At 45.0% G+C, this 20,582-nt stretch overlaps 1 protein-coding gene across 4 annotated transcripts in view; it reads left to right on the plus strand.

Annotated features, from left to right (window-relative positions):
* Grap2 (GRB2 related adaptor protein 2) overlaps nt 1–20,582 on the plus strand; it is a 72,366-nt gene that overhangs the window by 29,512 nt on the left and 22,272 nt on the right. Inside the window, exon 1 of one of the 4 annotated variants that reach the window (XM_069999597.1) lies at nt 11,838–12,053. The exons of the other annotated variants lie outside the window; for them this stretch is intronic. Coding sequence (XP_069855698.1) covers nt 12,047–12,053 — 7 coding nt within the window. The 5' untranslated portion in view covers nt 11,838–12,046. Of the gene's footprint in view, nt 1–11,837; nt 12,054–20,582 lie in introns of those variants that run through there. 4 annotated transcript variants of the gene reach the window in all.

Here is a 20,582-nt window from a genome sequence, read left to right on the forward strand (position 1 = left end):
AGATTTCAACGCAGACTGCAGCCCAGGGCAGACACAAATGACCCAATGTAGGGTTATGGGGGATGTCACTGACAAAAACTCATGTCATAGAAGGCTAGTCAATCAAAGGCATGACATTTCTCACCCTTAACTATTTGATAATAGTCATTTCTGGAGCTAAATTGATAATCCAGCTCTGTGTGTGTGAGGGGGTGAGGAGGAGGGGAGGAAGAGAGAGAGAGAGAGAGAGAGAGAGAGAGAGAGAGAGAGATTGGGGATTGAATCCAAGGCCTCACACTTGAACACTCCACTCCTTGAGCTATATCCCTAGCCCCTTTGTATTTTATTTATTTATTTATTTTAGATAGGATCTCAACAGCTGTGTGTGGATTGGCCTCAAAGGTTCATCCTCCTTCTTCAACCTCCCAAGTAGCTGAGATTACAGGCATGAACCACCATGACTACAAGTTTCTTCTACTTCCTTTGTCCCTGCCTTACATGTGCTATTTTTCTTATCCCCTGATGAAGGCTAAGGACCCTTCCCAATAGTAAGAGTCAAGGAGCCCCTTTTCTGTTCCATGTCCCTTTCAGCTATACTTGCTCCTTATAACTGCAAATTGCTCTCTGGCCTGTCTTCCTGGATTTGACATGACGATGTCAGTATGAAGATAAATAAGGTGCTCAGGTAGGAGAAAAGTCATTTACAAGGATCACTGCCTAAAGGCATTGGCCACCTGAGTTCAGCCTATCCCAGCTACATTTTTCTGCCTTTGTTCAGAAACTGCTAAAGCTAATCCCCCTCCCACCCAGCTACCAAAAGGACATATTCTTTCACTTTTCAAATCTTGATGGATGCAATATCTATTTTGCTTCTTTTTTTCCCATTTGTGTGTGTGTGTGTGTGTGTGTGTGTGTGTGTGTGTGTGTGTGTGTGTGTGTGTGTGTGTGTGTGTGTGTGTGTGTGTGTTGGTCTTGGGACTTGAACTCAGGGCCTAGACTCCGTCACTGAGCTTTTTTGCTTGAGGCTAGTTCTTTACCACTTGAGCCACAGCTCCACGTCCAGCTTTTTTTGGGAGTGGGGATGGGGAAGGTAGTTTATTGGAGTTAGGAGTCTCACAGACTTTCTTGCCCTGCTGGCCTGCAACTGCCATCCTCAGATCTCAGCCTCCTGAGTAGCTAGGATTATAAGACATGAGCTATCAGCACCTGGTTCTTGTACTTCTTTTATTCAAATGCTTTTGTTTCATGGCCAGATATTGGTTTTTGAGAATTCCAGCTCATTTATCTCCAAGGGAAAAAGAAAGTCATTCTATATTTACTGTTAACAAATTACCACTTAAAGTAAAAATGCAGGGAAATCTCTCACTCTCTTAACTAAGGGTTATTCACCTTGGCTGAACCTTGTCGGGCTGACAACTACTGTTCCCTTCAAGTTGGCTTCGTGCCTGTCATTGGCATTTGTTTCTGTGAAGCAGAGACCTTTCTGGGTTCTGACGTGGTCCAATTCTGCTTTTGAGCAATGGGCCTGACTGTTGTGGGGCTGATTGTTTAGTAATCACATTTGATTAAATTCCTGACATTTGTGGAGGAGCTTATAGTGAGGGTGCTCTGGCTTCCTTGCTATTCTCCCCACTTAGATGGGCCTGGGCCCTCCCTGGAATGCTAGCCCATCCTCATCTGGTGGGTGCCTGCTGCATCGATGGAACATGATAACCCTCTACCAACAGCTAATGCAAGGTCCTTTTTTTTTTTTTTTTTTTTGTCGGTAGTGGGGCTTGAACTCTGGGCTTGGGTGCTGTCCCTAAGCTCATCAGCTCAAGGCTAGAGCTCTACCACTTGAGCCAGAGCCACAGTGCCACTTCCGATTTTCTGGTGTTTAACCGGAGCTAAGAGTCTCATGGACTTTCCTTGCCTGGGCTGGCTTTGAACCGCCATCCTCAGATCTCAGCCTCCTGAGTAGCTAGAATTACAGGCATGAACCACCAGCACCAAGCTTAATGAAAGGTCTTAATGGCAACTTGAGTTCTGAGGTCAGCAAGCCCTACCTTCCTCATTGTAGATAATGAGGGAGCAACAGAACTGTGTGTTCATCTTTGCCCTCCTCCATAATCATAGCAAATCAGACAGGTGGCTAAGAACTGAATGTATCTTCAATGACATGTGGTCATGAGAAGGTGCTTTTCATGTGCATGGTTAGGGGACATCTAGTTTAGTGCTGCTTGCCATTGTACCCCCATTACCCCCCAACCCAAGACAGGCAAAGCTCTTAGACTGGTTGAACCTTACATTTTATCTCATTTGGACTCTTTTTACTCAGTATGCCTCAAGCTAGGAAGAAGTAAATGGGGAAGTGGAAGTCCAGCTTCAGTGTCTTGGTTTTGTTGGTGTAGTATTTGGTGCTGTAAGATGTGAGCATTGAGGGGAAGATGTCAGCTGAGTGAGGAGTACAGGCATCCTCTCTCCACCGAATTTACAATTTTCTGTGTCTCTGTAATTACTTCAAAGTAAGAGGTTTAATGGAGGGAAGAAGAAAGAGGATGAGTTGGAGTGACATTTAGAAGACAGAAGTGGTCTGGGTTTTTGTCACTGGCTGAGCAAATATTTATATTTTGTTTGTAATGTAGGTTTTCCAGGGATGAAAGCCAGAGCTTCCTTTTCTAAGGAATAGAAGAAAAAAGAGAAAACAAGTCAACCTCTCCCACCTCAATTACCTCCCTACCTACACACACTCACCTCAGCATCCATGCTCCCTGTGTCCTCCTCCTCTAGCCAAGGGGAGAAGCCTACCTGCTCAGCCAATGAACCCCGCCCCCAGAGCTGTCCCCACCCTTCCTGCTGCTCCCATTGGCTACATCCTGCTGTGTGAGCTTTCTGGGTTCACTCTTAACTCAGGGTTTTAACAGCCACCTGCATATATTGAAAATAGTCCCCAAATTTATATCTGTAATATAATTTTTCTATTTGCTAAGACGTAGACCTACATGTCTAACCCCCTAGGGGGAGTCTCTGCCTAGGTGTTTCACAAGCATTTCAAATTCCTCCTGGATCACCTCTCCTTCTCTTCCCTTTTCTCCTCTACCAAATTGGCCCCAGCAGAAATCTGAGACTCATTTCAGAGCTTTGTTATCCCGGGTACCTCTAGTATGTCTAGTCCAAATGGAAACGTGCTTGAACTGTAAAATATATACCTGATTTCAAAGACTTAGGGGGAAAATGCAAAATGTACATTTTTATATTCATCTCACATGGCAATGGTGATAATTTGGGTGCACTGAATTAAGTAAAATAAGATACTAAAGATCAGCCTGGCACAAAAAATATATATATGTTAAAGATCATTTCTTTATACTTTTCAGTGTGCCACTCGTATATTCTGTGTGTGTGCGTGTGTGTGCACATGTGCGTACATGCCAGTCCTGACATTTGAGCGTAGAGCTTGAGCCTGTCCTTGTGCTTTTATGCTCAAGGTTAGTGCTCTACCACTTGAGCCACTTTTCCACTTCCATCTTTTTGTTGGTTAATGGAAGATAAGAGTCTCATGGACTTTTCTGCTCAGGCTAGCTTCAAACCATGATCTTCAGGTCCCTGCCTCCTGCATAGCTAGGATTACAGGTGTGAACCACTGTGCCCAGCAGAATATTTACTTTTTAATGTGTCACACACATAAAATTATGCACATGTCTTTCATTTGTGGTTTTCATCTCATGTTTCAGGATGATGCCATTCCAGGCTCTTCTTAGCCTTTTAGCCACTTGCAACTAGTCATTAATTTACAGCAGTTCTCTGAAATCAAAAAGGAAAGGAAAAGGGCCAGGCATGGCACATACTCATAATCCTAGGTAGGAAGATCATGGTTTAAGGTTAACTGCAACAAAAGCATGAGACTCTTATCTGAAAAATAAAATGGACCAGAAGGGAGAGGGAGGTGTGGCTCAAGTAAACTTGCCTAGCAAGCAGGAGGCCCTGAGTTCAACCATGAGTACTATGATGATGATGATCATGATGATGATGATGGTAATGATGAAGATGGTGATGATGTTGTAGGAGGTAGTGATGTTGGTGCACAGGCTGACTTTGAATCTAGGGTTTACTTTTTTGGGGGGGTCATGGGGCTTGAACTGTGGGCCTGGGCGCTGTCCCTCAGCTCTTCAACTCAAGTCTAGTACTCTACCACTTGAGCCACAGCACCATTTCTGGTTTTCTGAGTGGTTTTAGTGGAGTTAAGAGTCTCACGGACATTCCTGCCTGGGCTGGCTTTGAACCGTGATCCCCGGATCTCAGCCTCTGGAGTAGCTAGGATTACAGGTGTGAGCCACCGGCGCCCAGCTGTACCTATTTTTTAAGCATGGCAACATAGGCTGTTATAGAACCATTTTGAACCTTAGCTGCCTCACTGGTTGGCTACATATAATAGTTCCTAGATTTTTTTTTTTTTTTTGCTAGTCTGAAGATCATGTTTCTCAGATTCTGCCAAGCATTAAATGAGACAGCATGTCTAAAGCACTGAATATAGGGCAGTCTACCCTGTTACGGTGTACCCCTCATCATTAATAGCCAAGAGGACTGCAGTGTTTCTCCTACCTCTAGTTCATCCTGCCTTCCAGGCACTGCCTCCAGCCCACACATCCCCAAAGCAAGTGTTAGCAAAGTCTCCAGTAAGTCCAAAGCTCCTACCACACTATACAAAGGTCTCACGCCCTGACTTCACCCCAACCACCAATGTCATTTCCTGACAGTCCACCGTAACTGTAATTGGTTAGTTGGTCACCACCACCCATTTGCATACACCATTCTGTGTATGTATGTCATACTCACTGCTCTTTATACTGCCGATTGCAGGGAAACCTTTTCTGCACCTGTCTCCATCCCAGACTGCATTAGGGGCCTCTCCTTTGACCTCCTCCACCACCTGAGGTTGGCTCTTTTAGTGTCATGCTACCACATACTTGGTGGACTTGTTGGCACTTCCACCAATTCTGTGGCCTATTGAAGGTCTGGAATAGGTTCTCTAGTCTACTCCAAGGCTCCAGGCCCAGCACAGTGCTGGAACAGAGTGAAGCCCAACATATGCTGAGTAGATGCATATTCTAGATAGATGAGTGAGGAGCCAGTGAAATCGAGCAGCAGGAATTCTGATAATTAACCTGGGGAGAGATTGCCATTTCCTGGTGGTAGAGAGGGGGTCGGAAATGAAAAAGGAGGGCTGGAGATGGGGCTTGGTGGTAGAACACTTGCCCTGCATGTGAAAAGCCTTGAATTTAATCCCCAACACCACAAAGAAGAAAAGAAGAAAGAGGGAGGGAAGGAGAGAGGGAAAGAGGGAGGAAGGGAAAGGAAGGATTTGGACTTAGACAAGTAAATCAATGATGGAGGATTTGAAGTGAAAAAGATCATGACAAAAACAGAACAACATTTGGTGCTGCTGGTGGCTTAGTAACTTCCTCTAAAATAGTTCTAGGAAGAAATGCAGTTCTAGGAAGACTGAGATCACATAAACAATGTGGTATAATCAACTGATTCAAGGAATATTTGTCATCAGGACAAGTTACCCAGGTGACATAGTCGAATGTCAATCTGACAATTATGAGGTAGAATTACTAATAATTTATTGAAGCTACTGCCCAGGAATTTTGTACTGTGGTAAAAAAGCCAAACATGGAAAATGTGGACAAGTTATAGGTAGTAAAATTGGGAATAATGATGCAAAAGGCCAGAATAATGACAAAATACACTTCTGAATGCCTAAGAGGGCTTTGAGGATTCCTGCTTTACTTCAAATATGGATTGCAAAGAAAAAAAAAGTCTCTTGTAAGAACAGAAACACCAATAAAGCCTAACTGTAAAATAAAGAATTCAGAATACTACAGAATGCATAATGGCTAAAGCACACTTTTGACCAATAAAATACTAAAAGCAGGGCTGGGAAGGTGGCTCAGTGGTAGAGCGCATGCCTTGCATGCATGAGGCACTGGGTTCGATTCCTCAGCACCACATAAGCAAAAAGAAAAAAGCCGGAACTGGCACTGTGGCTCAAGTGGTAGAGCGCTAGCCTTGAGCTGAAGAGCTGAGGGACAGCGCCCAGGCCCAGAGTTCAGGCCCCATGACCGGACCCAAAAAAAAAAAAAAAATACTAAAAGCAACAAATCACACAAGAAAGTTAGAAAAAAAATAGGAGTTATGACATGGGAGGTATGCAGGATGCATGAATGAGAATATATACAATGTGTGCAAACCACAACCTACCTGGAAGTCTAGCCAGGGTCAGCACACTTGCCTGCTATGTGCAACACAATAGGTTCCATCTCCAGCACTGCAAAAAATAAAAAATAGAAAAGCAAGAGAGAGGGGTAGGGAGGGAGGGAAAGAAGAAAGGGAAAGGCACTTAATTCTGGGACTACAGACTTGATCCCAAAGGCTAATTAACTCTCCAATTTTTGTGGAAATGATTTCAGGGGTAGGTGTTGTGTAAGGGGTAGAAAGCTGAGTTTGGGGGCACCAAGGAGCAGATGATTCCTTATACCATTTTTCTCAACAACATCCAGTATATCACTGGAGATTCCATAGAGAAGGACATTTGGGATATGGACATTGTGATACGCTAAAAATATTATTTATCTAAAATGTAAGTTTAATTGGGTATTCTGTATTTTACCTGGCAACCCTACTTACTGGGGTATACATTTTCTGTCCTGTAAGCTAAAACATATTTCAACCACTGTTAGACACTGGGAAATATAAATATTTTCTGTCATAAAAGTATAACAGCCAGGCACTGGTGGCTCATGCCTATAATCCTAGCTATTCAGGAGGCTGAGATTTGAGGATCATGTTCCAAAACCAACCCAACGCATTAAAGTCTGTGAGACTCTTATCTCCAAAAAACTACCAGAAAGTCAGAAGTAGAACTATGAGTCAAAGTGGTAGAGCACTAGCCTTGAGCAAGAGCTCAAGGACAGTGCCCAGACCCTGAGTTCAAGTCTAATAATTGACAAAAAGAAAAAAGTAATAATAGGTAGCAACTGCTGAGCACTTACTATGTGTCAGGCTCCATACTAAGTGGTTTAGATGGCTATATTGCATCTTCTTCCCAAGAACACCATTACCCATGTTTTTAAAGTGAAGAAACTAATGCTCAGAGGATTGGCCACTTGCTCTGGGTGCTCTGGAGAGCTACTGGCAGAGCTAGGGTTTGCACTATGGTTGCAGGACTCTGAAGCCCATGTGTTGGCTTCTTTACTCCACAATGGGCAGCACTAGGCAAGAGATAGATGTATCCGGTTCTCCATGCCATCAAGAGAGCGTGAGACTACAGGAAGTCATGGGAGAAGGCCCCAAGGGAAGGCAATTGGTGTTAGACCTGGTTTATGTAAGAAAAAAAGAGCCCCTAAATCTAGACAAATGAAGTTCCATGCTTGATTAGAAGAGCAGTGGATGGACTTCAGTCCCCATCACTGCCTCATCCAGGGACCTGGATGCACCATCAGCCTGCACAACCACACGTAGTGGTATGAGTTCAATGACAGGAGGAGGACCCAGGCAGAGGCGAGGATGCACATGGGTGCCCACAGAAACAGAGAGAAGCCATTTACCAAGGCTGGGCAAGATTCTGAAGTCAGTTTTGAAAGACAAGAATGAGAGAGCTTGCTGAAGGCCTGACATGACAATGAGAGGCTTGAGCGGATGTGGGAGGACCCGTGACAAGGTGACATTGACAGACTCTGAATGGAAAAATGATCCTTGCAAAGCTTCAGCACACAGGTCTTTGTCAAGCAGGAGGAGAAGGGCGGAGGGAGAAGAAGGGTACGGGGAGGCACCAGCAGCCACCTCTGACATAACAAAAAGAAAGAGGACAGGAGAGGACAGCAAGAGAACTTCTGCCACTTGGTATCTCCCCCAAGTGAGGCCCTGGGAGAAGCTGACCCTGTGATGGCACATGTCCTTTTCCGGGGTGGTCACATGGGCATGCACAGGAGGACCAGGCCCGGCTCAGGTGGGCTTCCACAAGGCATTTTCTGAGATTCTAGAGGAGGAAATGAAGATAGCCAGGCCAAACAACTTAATCTGGTGGGTTTGTAGATCATACTTACAGAACAGCTTAATGTCAACATGGAGGAGATTGTAGGTAAAGGAACTGAGTTTAGGATAGACATGGTGGTCACCTGCCTGTAATCCCAGCTATGAAGGAGGCAGAAGTGGAGGGTTGAGGCTGCCCTGGGCACAAAGCGTAGTAGCAAGACCCTGTCTAAAAAGACAAAAGGTCTGGGGGTATAACTCAAGTAGAGCATTTACCTAGCATGCTTGAGCCCTGGGTTCAATCCCCAGTATGGGAAGAAAGGGAAGATGTGAAGGGAACAAAGGAAGGAAGAAAGGGAGGGAAGGAAAGAGGGAGAGAAGGAAGGAAGGAAGGAAGGAAGGAAGGAAGGAAGGAAGGAAGGAAGGAAGGAAGGAAGGAAGAAGGAATTATAGAGATGGCCAATTGGGTGATGGTCACATAGGTAATAAATGAACCCAACTGTGCCTGGCCCCAAAGTCCATGTCCTGTTATGAAATAAAGACTGAAAAGTCCTGAGTTTACTTAATGAGAAAAGAATTGCAAGCCAGGTGCTGGTAGCTCACACCTGTAATCCTAGCTACATAGGAGACTGAGATCTGAGGATCATGGTTCAAAGCTAGCCTGGGCAGGAACATCAGTGAGACTCATCTCCAATTAACCATCAGAAAACTGGAAGTGGCTCTGTGGCTCAAGTGGTAGAGCACTCACCTTGAGCAGAAAAGCTCAGGGACAGCGACCAGGCCTAGAGTTCAAGCCCCATGTCTGACCAAAAAAAAAAGTGTGGGGGGGTTGCAAGATGTAAATGGAGGTGAGGCACAGAAATCCTGCCCATGGGCAGAGCTGAGCAGTTGGCCAACAAGAGGAACAAAACAAGATGTGAAGTCTGGAATTCAGGTTTCCAACACTCCATTGCAGTAATAGAGCGGCCTGGCTTGGCCATGTTCCTGAGTTCTTATTATGGTTTTTACCTCAGGTTCAGCTAAAGATTGAATACAATTAGAGAACACTGGTGGGCTGATACAGTAATTTAATCCTATTCTGCTTAGCCCACCTCAGGCCCCATCTTAAATACTGACTTACATTTAGCTAACAGGACAGTGGATGACTGAGATGAAACCATCAGAAAATGACCAGGGCATGGAGAGGTACAGTGGTAGAGGACCCTAAGGATATTAAACTTTGTTTTTTTGGTCGTGGGGCCTGAACTGTGGGCCTGGGCGCTGTCCCTCAGCTCTTCAGCACAAGGTCAGTGCTCTAACCACTTGAGCCACAGAACCACTTCCAGCTTTTTCTGCTTATGTGGTGCTGAGGAATCAAACCCAGAGCCTCAAGCATACAAGGTAAGCACTCTACCACTGAGCCACCTTCCCAGCCCCAGGATATTAAACTTTAAAAACAAGAACTTGGGATTTGTGGTACAAAGATCTGAATTTTCCAAAACTAAGAAATTTCGTGAGGTGAGTAAAATTCACAACATCATCCCTTTGTTTTAGACATAGTTTTGGTTTCATTTGTGGGATTTTACTTGGTTTTTATTTTCTGGTGGGATTGGGAGTTGAATGCAGGACTTTGTGCTGGCTTGAGCCTTGCCCCCAGCCCTTTTTGCTCTGGTTATTTTGGGGGATAGAGAGTCACTATTTGCCCAGGGAGGACCTAGACCACAAACTTCCAATCTACTTTTCCCATGGTTTTTAGTTTTGAGAAGGACTTTCACCATGTAACCTGGACTGGCCTGGAACTTAAGATCCTCCCGCCTCTGCCTCTAAAGTATGGAGATATAGGTGTGCATCACCAGGAATGGCTAATATTTGTTTGACAAATTTTAGTAATTTTCCCAGGTAATGTGCTACATAAAAATGTCATTAGCTGGGGGAAAGTAAAGGAAGGGATAGCATCATCCAAAAAGAAATGTACTCATTACCTGACTTATAAGATGGCAGCCCCTCTGTACAACCCCTTAATACTAACAATAAAATTATACATATTGTTAGGAGTAGGGCTTGAACTCAGGGCCTGAGCACTATCCCTGATTTCTTTTCACTCAAGGCTAGCACTCTACCACTTTGAACCACAGAGCCACTTCAGGTTTTCTGGTAGTTACTTGGAGATAAGAGCCTCAGAGACATTCCTGTTAGGGCTGGCATCGAATTGCAGTCCTCAGAGCTGAGCCTTCTGAGTAGCTAGGATTACAGGCATGAGTCACCAGTGCCCAACTAAAATTATTTATTTTTATAAAATGTCATTACCTCTAACTTTTCAACAATAGATTTATTGAATAAAGCCAGTTAAGCCACTGTCTGAATTAATGTCCCCTTTATAAACATTGAGACCAGTGCACTAAGAAATGACCAGTGTTCCAATAGCAAACGGGGGTTTGGGAACACAGCAAAAGTGGCAAGAAAGATTTAAGATTTTTGTAGTCATTCAGTCATCCGCTCTACCCTCTGAGCTTTGCCCAAATAAGACTGAAAGCAGCCCAGGCCCAGGCAGCAAGGAAGGGGGAACTGAGGGCAGGAAGCACATTTGCTGCATTTGTGAACAAAGTCACCGCCCCTAGTGACAACCGAGCAAGAAGATGGAGGTTTGCAATGTGTGATAAATATGACAAGCTTTCAGGGCCCAAATCAATAAAAATAAATTTTAAAAAACCCACGAAGTAAACAGAAGGGAAGAGAGAAAAGAGAACAATGAAGGAACATAAAACTCTGGCCATATATTTGAAGGGAAGTCATGATGTGAATAGAAAATGGGAAGTGAAACCAAATACATAAAGCCCGGATTTTGCAAAGCGTCTGTCTATCCGTCTGCCTCTTTCTTGCCCTTTCCTCTCGTAGACCCTGCCGCTAACCCCCACCCGAGTTCCTGACAGAGCTCATTACGTGATTTCTGAGTGGAGTGGTAGTTTTAATACTTCCTTTCTGTGTGGTTTAGTCAGTGGGGTTCATGGAGTATCTGTAGACAATTGCTATGGCTTCAGGAAATAATAAGGGTAAACCGATGCTCGAGTGTCAAGGGGCTGCAGGAAGATGGGGGGGTGTTCTTTATGATTTTTTTGGGTTGATGGATTTGTTCATCATGCCATTTTAAGAAGAAAGGGGTAGGGTAATTTAAAACAAAGTATTGTAAATACATTCTAATTAGAGTCATAGTAAGTCACTAATATTTCCAGGAGAAAGAACAAATTTGAAAACCCCCAACTATATTGTGGGGGAAGAAATGTTAGAGAGGTGGGGGGAGGGAGAAAGAGAAGGAAAAAGAGGAGGAAGGGGAGAAAGAGGAAGAGGGGGCTGTGGCTTGTAAGTTTATGAACTGACATTGTCCCATTTCTCCAATTGCCTTAAAGCACATGATTACATGGTCTGAGGTCAGCTGGGTTCACTGCAGTCTTTGCTCTTTGACCAGACATAATGGGCTTGAATTTCAAGGGTATGTGAGAATTATTGCTGTCAATTTCTTGGCTGAAGGACAGCCACCTGGGAAGGTTCAGGAGTCCTATGCTATTATCCTGAACTAGTAGCAGGACTTCTGTGATTTTGCTAGTCCACTACCAGTAGAGGCAGAATGACAGAACACACTGCCTTAGAGGCAGACAGCCATGTACTCTAACCGCTTGCTTCCACTTTCTATCTGTAAAATGTGAAAGCCTCTACTAATCATAAATCTCGCAAAGGATGCCCATTTGTAAAGCTTTTGGCACAAGTGAAGCCAGGGCCCTAAATGGTAGCTTGCTCTCGGTTGGCTGGAGTTTCCAGGCATTGGCAAAGCTTGGGTGGTAAGTTCCCTGTTTGCTGTCCTAGTACTTCCCGTTTAAAGACAGCACACATCACATCGGCCTTGCTCAGAGAATGGCTGCAAGCGGACACCAAATCGGTGTCTCCACTTGGCTGCCCTACCTGCCCTCCCTTCCTCTTGAGCCTTCTCCATCACTACAGATTGTTCGTTCAGCCAGGGCTCATTGCCAGGAAGTAGAAGATAGAAGTGAAGACAAATGGAGACTTGAAACTACAGGAGCATATGCTTGGTAAATCCACATTTTATTTATTTGTTTTTGTTTTTGTTTTTTTGGTCATGGGTCTTGAACTCTGGGCCTGGGCGCTGTCCCTAAGCTCTTCAGCTCAAGTGCTCTACCACTTGAGCCACAGTGCCACTTCTGCTTTTATGGTGGTTAATTGGAGATAAGAGTCTCACAGACTTTCCTGCCTGGGCTGGCTTTGAACCATGATCCTTAGATCTCAGCCTCCTAAGTAGCTAGGATTACAGGCGTGAGCCATCAGAACCTGGCAGATTCACATTTTTAAAAAGCTACTTTGACATTCATTTTTCTCTACAGTCTATTTGATAGAGTACTAAAATGCAAAAACACTTTGGAGAAAGACATTAAACCCTGGAACCCTAGGGCCAAGCCAAGCTTTCTGCAGCCCCTCCCTGAAAGCCAGAGGGTTGTTGTCATCTGATTCCTGTAAGAGAAACTGAGGCATAGAAAATTAAGATTCTAAGCTGGGTGCCAGTGGCTCACACCTGTAATCCTAGCTACTCAGAAGGCTGAGATCTGAGGATCACATTTTGAAGCCAACCTCGACAGGCAAGTCCATGACACTCTTATTTCCCATTAAGCACCAAAAAAGCCACAGTGGAACTGTGGCTCAATTGCTAGAGTGCTAGCCTTGAGCAACAAAGCTCAGAGACAGAGCCCAGGCCCTGAGTTCAAGCTCCAGTTCTGGCACCAGAGAGAGAGAGAGAGAGAGAGAGAGAGAGAGAGAGAGAGAGAGAGAGAGAGAGAGAGAGAGAGAGAGAGAGCGAGAGAGAGAGAGAGAGAGAGCGAGAGAAGATTCTCCAGCCACCAAGTGAACAACAGGTCTTGATTTCCCTGCTCTGAGAGCCGCCTTTCTATTGGGACAGTCTCCTAAACATGACAAGTTAGAGGGATGTGCTTGAGTTTAGTAGAATATGTGCTTTATGTTTAATCACATATGCTTTGTTTTTCTTACAAAAAGAGTGAGGATGAATGTGGTTGTGTGTGATAAGCCTTGAGCTAAAAGGGAGTTTGGTCTTCTAAGCAGGGCTGGAGTGGATTAAAAAGGACGACCAGTGATGAGCAGGCAGTCTAAGAGTAAATGCTGCTCCCTTTGTCTAGAGCTGCACCCAAATTCTGGCGGGGAGTCCCCTGCCTTGTCTCTCCCTTCTTCTCCCTCTCTCTCCTCTTCCTCAGTCACCCCCTCCCCCATCCCACCCCCAAAAAACAACTTAAGCAGGGGGGAAAAAAGAGCTAATTAAAAACAAGGAAAGCATCCTGGAGACCAGTGAAATCTCCATAATCCTCAGTGACAGACGGGGACAGCAGCATAGCAATTTGATTAAATAAGGATATCAGGGACTCTCCAGTTGTGTCAAGTTTGTAGGTATAGAAAATATTGCATTTACTTGGCTTCCAACTCCTAGGGGATCCTGGGGGGTCCTGGGTAGGACTGAAGCCTTAGGAAGGTAGCCAGGGTCTGCCTGCAGGAGGGGCCAGGAAAGAGGCATAGGAGAAAGGCCAGAAAAGCCTCTTCTCCCATTACTGGTGATGGGCTCAGTGCGGGCCCCTTCCAGACCTGAGGGAGAATGCAATACATCCCCTGCCCACATTCAGTGCTTCACTCAAGATCCAGATACCCATTAGTTGCCTGTCATTGGAGACAGCTCTGTTGGTGGCTCTCTGCAGAGGAGAAGCAGCAAGAGGCTGAATTGTTATTCAGGGAACACACCTGCGCTTAGGACGGGAATGGATGGGAGATGCGAGCGCCCTGGTGACTTCTATTCATAAGCCCCTTCCTTGTGGTCTCCAAGACTGGCACTGGCAGATGGGCGCTGATGAATTATTGTTCTCGGACAAGTGGGCAGAGAGTCCCCTGTAGTTCCATGTGTTCGGCCCTGCCGGTCGTGATGGGGGAGTTGTGCCTTCCTGGGGCTTAGCTGGGGGAAAAATAATGAGTCACCTGAGGACAAGAAAAAAAAAATAAGAATGTCTTGTATGTGTGAAACCATTTCACATCGAGCCTTTTCAAGGGAACTAACATCTCTCATCTAACTAGCCAGAAACCCTTTGGTGGAATATAGGTTTCTAATCTTTGCTTTTGGGGGTTGCCATAAAATCAGAAATGTTTATATCCCCAGAGAGGGGCCCTGTCCGACAGAGAAGGCTGCTGCGTCTCCTGGGATCCTGAACCACAAAGAAATGGCCCTGGGTCTCCAGAAAGAAATGGCCCTGGGTCTCTGACTTAGGAGGGCTAGCTCGGCAGAAGAACTGTTTGCCTCCGAGGACCTGGTGGCCACCCCCAAGTTCCTGGCTCCCTTCAGCCTTGATGGAGGGAAGGCCAAGAAGGTGGAGAGGACACTGGCACAATTGCAGTTCTAACCTCACCCTCTATACCTGGCCTTGGATCCAAGTGTGGAGAAAAGCAGAAGTTGGAATTTTCTAGAAAAGGGTGTGAGGGTCTCTATTTTACAGGCTGCAGAGGATGTTAGAGGTAATTGGAGAGCAGACACACAAAAGAAATATATAAGCCGCGTCAGACTCTTGGCAAGGTTAACATTTCAACACCGTCAGCTGATGAGGAGCAATCTTGTGACAGTGATTCTGCTGGCATCCAAAAAGGTTTTTATTAGAGCGTCTAAAATGAGGGAAAGCCAGTCCCTGGTCAGGCCCAGCTTTCTCTCTCACCTCTTTGCCCCCAACGCTTCCAGAATAGATTGGTTTGGGTCTCTAGAAAAAATATTTAAGCAGTAATTTAATGGGTGAGCTGTGAGGTAGTAACACATCCTAGGCTTAGGAATCTTTAAGGACATCTGAAACCTGTTTGTGTTTCCTGTGTCTATCCCTGATGCTCATAAAGACACAAAGAATCCAAACAAGGCTATATGGTTGGAGGGGGAAAACCCAAACAATAGGAATTTCGACACAAGATCATTTACAACCAGAAAAGCAGAGTGAAGGAACTTGAGAGGCGGCTTCTCATTCTCTCCCATCTAAGCAATTCTGTATTTTAGAGGCTCTAGACCCTGAAATGCTCGTGTTTATGTGTCTGAAAACTCACAAGGGACAGCGACAACCATCAGCAAACCTGTCTAGATAAAGATTATAGGGCTTCAAGAGGCAAAGAAAAGTTACAAGAACAAACGTTGATTTGGGGTGCACCATTGCCCTCTGTTGGATCAGATAAATCAGACTTCTTAGTGAAGGTGCCTGTTTCATTCTCTGGTTGGATTTGCTCTTTAAAAAAAAAAATGGGGGCTGGGAAGGTGGCTCAGTGGTAGAGTGCTTGCCTTGCATGCATGAGGCCCTGGGTTCGATTCCTCAGCACCACATAAGCAGAAAAAGGCCGGAAGTGGTGCTATGGCTCAAGTGGTAGAGCACTAGCCTTGAGCTGAAGAGCTGAGGGACAAAAAAAAAAAAGAGGTAGGGGTGCCGGTGGCTCATGCCTATAATCCTAGATACTCAGGAGGCTGAGATCTCAGGATTGAGGTTCAAAGCCAGTCGGGGCAGGAAAGTCCGTGAGACTCTTATCTCCAATAAACCACTAGAAAACTGGAAGTGGCACTGTGGCTTAAGCGGTAGAGCACTCGCCTTGAGCTGAAGAGCTCAGGGACAGCACCCAAGCCCAGAGTTCAAGCCCCACGACCGACGACAACAACAACAACAACAACAACAAAAAGTATCTTTGAGTGGGAAATTAATTGATCCTTATAAATGAATGTTTCTCGGCCATCCCTTTTCTTAGGAATTCCCAAATTCTGATGGCAAGTCATTTATCAGAGATTTTGTTTTGTTTTGTTGTATTTTTTTTTCTTTTGGAGATACTGAGGTTTGAACTCAAGGACTGGTGCCTGCCAGAAAGATGCTCTACTACTTGAGCTAAGTCCCTAGCCCTTAGTTATCATAGTTTTACTCACCAACAAATGTTTACTAAGTGCCTATTAGGCTCTACACATCCATGTGTACTTCAGTAAGGATGCTTGCTTTCACTTTATGAACGGGATAACCAGTGGTTACCAGTGGTCACATAAGTGGCATGAGCAGATTCAAATCCAGGTCCATGGACATCTAATCCACCCTTTTTCCACTCAGCTATGGCCCTCCCTTCAAGAAGTCTGTAAACAACTGGAGGAGATAGGACATATATGGGGGGGGAGGGAGGGGGATTGGTTCAACTATAGCTGGTTAGGCTAAGATGGTTTTTACATATTTAAATGGCTGGAGGCAAGGCATCAAGACTAATAATATTTGTCAATCTGTAAAAATTATGTTCGATAGAGTTGGATTGAAAGCCAGCTATGCCCATCCGTTTATTATCTAAAGCTGCCCTCCTGGCTACAACAGCTCAACAGGATATTGGTGACCAAAGCCAAAAATACGTGTTCTCCTCCCTTTACAGAGAAGGTTCGTCAAGCCTTGGCCTATTCTCCAAGGTGGAATAAACTATCTGTAGCAAGTTTTTAAAGGGCTCTGAGAGTTGAGAAGAAGGGGAACTAATATTATTTTACCCCCAGTGTGAAAAGCCAGAGGTGACTTACAGGTGTACTTGGTTTTAAGATTCTGCACCTAAAAGCCCAGACGTTAAAACAGATCAAGTAAAAGGCAGTTATTTGCATAACAAAGTTTTCTTTTTTATTTTATAAAGGGCTTCGCCACAGGGCTCTTTTGTACAGTGAGTCTCCATAATACATGCTAATATGATTCCATTTACAAATACTCTATTCATAATAACTTTTCAAGAATATTCCTATTGTGTACAGTGAGGCTTAGATATCACCATTTTCCCCCCTGGTAGTGTAAGGTTTCCTACTTCTAAAAAGTAATTGAACTGACCTTGTCAGTTCCCTGGGGAGGAAGCGCTCTGCCTAATTGTCTCCCAGGAGCTTTCCCCTGCCAGCAGGAAGCCCATGGGTCTGTTAGCCACACAGGTGTGTGCCTCAGGTCCCAGCACTCTGGAGGCTGAGGTAGAAGGATCCCTTGAGCCCAAGAGTTTGAGGCTAACCTAAGCAACATAGCTAGACCCTAGCTCAAAAAGGATGAGTGTGGATTGTAACAGTCTGTGTGTGTTTTAGTGTGAACCTAACATCGCATTAGGTAGCTGATATAATTTTCCATTTTTTGCTAAGCCCTTCTTGGTAGATGCAAAGTCCTAAGTGATAGTCATCATTATTCTTTTCACTTCCTACACAAAGTCAAGTAATAAAAATTACATTGTGGTTAATGTCCTGATAAATATGTGACCAGCAGTACTTAAAAAAGCAATCTCAAGCCGGGCACTGGTGGTTCAAGTAAGCATCATGCCCACCTTTGGTCCTTGGCTCCACCCAGACCTGAGCTTCTCCCAGCCCTGGAGTTCCCACCATACAACTGACTACTCCCTCTCTCTTCCCATACCACCTGAGCTCCCATCTACCTCACTTCCGACCCTCAGACCCTGCTGCTACCTGGACAGTGGAGGCTGCCATGTGCTCCCTTTCTGGGGGAAATTTGGATCCTCTAATAAACCTTGTAATAATCTTTCTCCTGTGCCTGCCTGCCTCTGCACAGTCCCCTGAGATGGATGTAATGGATCCTTTCAGTTCACACCTGTCATCCTAGCTATCAGGAGGCTGAGATCTGAGGACCACAGTTCAAACCAGCCCAGGCAGGAAAGTCTGTGGGACTCTTATCTCCAATTAACCACCAGAAAACCAGAAGTGGCACTGTGGCTCAAAGTGGTAGAGACCTAGCCTTGAGCAAAAGAGAGCTTAGAGAAGCACCCAGGCTCAGTTCAAGCCCCCTGACCAACAAAAAAGAAAGGAAGGGAGGGAGGGAGGGAGGAAAAGAAAGAAAGAATGAATGAAAGAAAGAGAGAGAAAGAAAGAAAGAGGGGGAGGGAGGAAAGGAAGAAAGAAGGAAAGAAAGAAAGAAAGAGAAAGAAAGAAAGAAAGGAAGAAAGGAAGAAAGGAAGAAAGGAAGAAAGGAAGAAAGAAAGAAAGAAAGAAAGAAAGAAAGAAAGAAAGAAAGAAAGAAAGAAAGAAAGAAAGAAAGATTTCTCACATCCATGCTCCTCCAGTCCTAAGGCTTGAACTCAGGGCCTGAGCTTCTTTAGCTCTAGGCTAGCATTCTACCACTTGAGCCCCAGCTCCACTTCTGGCTTTTGGGTAGTTTAATGGAGATAAGGGTCTCACAGACTTTCCTGCCCAGTCTGCCTTCAAACTACAATCTTCAGATCTCAGCCTCCTGAGTAGCTAAGATAACTCGCATGAGCCACAGATACCAGGCTCTCCCTTAAGATTGCAAGACATTATGTTACCAGCATTCCCACATAAATGGAGCAAGTATTCACAATAGAGCTAGCTCTTCCCAGCAAAGTAGGAAGGGGTATGGCTGATTCAATTAGGGTCCATCTCCCTTTCAATTCAGATGGGAGCCTGAATCTTAGCCTAGCTTTATGGTGTTATGCAATTGCTCTTTTTAAGGGGTATAGGAAATGGAAACCTTGGCTATTCATAGTCAATTTAGGAGGAGCTGAAATTATTCAAGAAGTTTCTTGCCTGGTGCCATTTTGATGGTAACTAGGTTTCAGAACAAATTCAGTTAATCTGGCTTTCAAATGGAGGCTATTTTAAAGAGCTGTCTCCTGCCTTTGGTTTCCACCTTCTGTAGTGACTGTATTTTAGAAATAGCCCAGTATTCCTCGTCTATAGCCTGAATATCTTCAGAATTGTTTTGTTTTTGTTTTACTGACGGTAAGAGATGCTTTTGTGGAAATTGGAGGTGGAGTGGGGAGCGGGGATTCTGTCGGAGGGGTCTTATGTGGTGTTAACCTCTGATGAAGCAGATCTCAGGCACAGGGCTGCTAATGGATAATGGCTGCATTGCAAAGGCGAGCTGGCATTAGAGCCCCACAAATGACATCTTCCACAGGGCTGGGGTGGGAGGAGGCTGCTGGAAGTGCAGGCTGAGGCTGCCCCCGAGGCTGCAGCTTCTTACACTGTGGGGTAGGTGGCATTTCCGTGGCAGCAAAAGCACACTGATTCCATCTGTGATGTTCTCTGAAAAGGGGTCTCTCTCTTGGTCTCCCCCAGAGGCCGGAAGCATAGAAATTACAAACTCATTCACACTCTTGAATTCAGCTTGCCGTATGCTTCCTCTCTGTCCCTGTCTCTGTGTCTTTCCCCCAGCCCAAATTTGTTGCCACCAAAATAATAATCATATATATGTACATATGTGTGTGCATATATATATATATATATTCCCAGACCAAATATGTATTGGTGGCAGATACAGATTATAAAACAGATCAATACATACTGAATCAACTATATTAGTTTAGCTTACTTTCTCCCAGGTGGTCATTTTTAAACTTCTCAAAATTAACACTAATGGATAAAGAGGAATAAGGATATAAATGTGAATGACTTTTGACGTGCAGACCAAACTCAAACTTCTGGGGGGTGCAATTTTTCTTTATCATTCTCTGCTACTGGAGAGAGGATGTTGAGGGTCTGGTCAATCCCCACCCTACCTTGAATGTTGCCCCTAGTGGCCCCCTGGTAGAGGAGGGGGAGGGGAAGGAGGTGTTCTGGCAGCTGAACAGATTTAACTTTACAAATGAAAACAGGAGCAAATACATTCTGTGAAGAGTAGGCTTGTTTAATTGGCTTTGGGGAGCCAGGATCCCTCTTACAAGCTGGGGAGTTGTGATGTACCTGTGTCACTGGCTTGCCACACTGCCTGCCTCCTGAGGGAAAGTGACGCTATTCAGAAGCAATTTTATTCCTGCCTCAGCTTCACAACCAAGTAATTTCCAGCCTACCTGTACCAAGTGCCCAGGCCTGAGCTAGAGTCATGTGTCACGGGTGATGTCAGAGATGCCAGCCCAAGGTTATATCTAAACCACTCTTCTCCCGCCCCCCCCCCATTTGTGCAGGGGGAGGATTTGCCCTCCCCTGTCTCTGTTCTGCCTCTCAAGGTAAATCTGCGTGGAAATGGCATGGTTTTCAGGACATGTCACCTGACTCTTGATCTCCTAAAGTGAAAGTGTCCTACTGTGGAGAGTGACCCACAAAAGCCATTGTCACCCCCACCCCCACTGCAAATCAGAATGAAGGCCTTAATTAGGAGAAGTTTCTGGTGTTAATGTAAGGAGGTGAATCAAGTCAGCAAAGGCGCTTAGCATGGACCAAGGAGGGCAGCATCCTGGTCCCACTGAGAGGGTGATGTGGGCTGTGAAAATGCTTGCCTTAGATGGACGGAGCTTGAAGAAAGTGCACAGAGCCTGTACTTATGTTGTTCCTGTTTAGAAATAAGTGTGGCTGGTGAAAAAGCTCAGCGTCAACTATGACATTTTATTAGGCTCCTGAGCCAACTTTTGTTTAATATCTACCTTTGGGCTGAGAATATTCAACTCTACAAATGATCTTTGGGAAAGCCAGCAAATGCAGGAAATCAGAGCCACGAGCCCCTTGCTATCACCAGTCACAGTCGCCTTTAATCCTCCAAGCTCCCTGAGCTGTACCCAGCCACCTGCTGCCATCTTCCTTATTTACCCAA

This window comes from Dipodomys merriami, unplaced genomic scaffold (assembly GCF_024711535.1).
Source record: "Dipodomys merriami isolate MVZ:Mamm:240054 unplaced genomic scaffold, mDipMer1.0.p SCAF_55, whole genome shotgun sequence".
NCBI lineage: Eukaryota > Metazoa > Chordata > Mammalia > Rodentia > Heteromyidae > Dipodomys > Dipodomys merriami.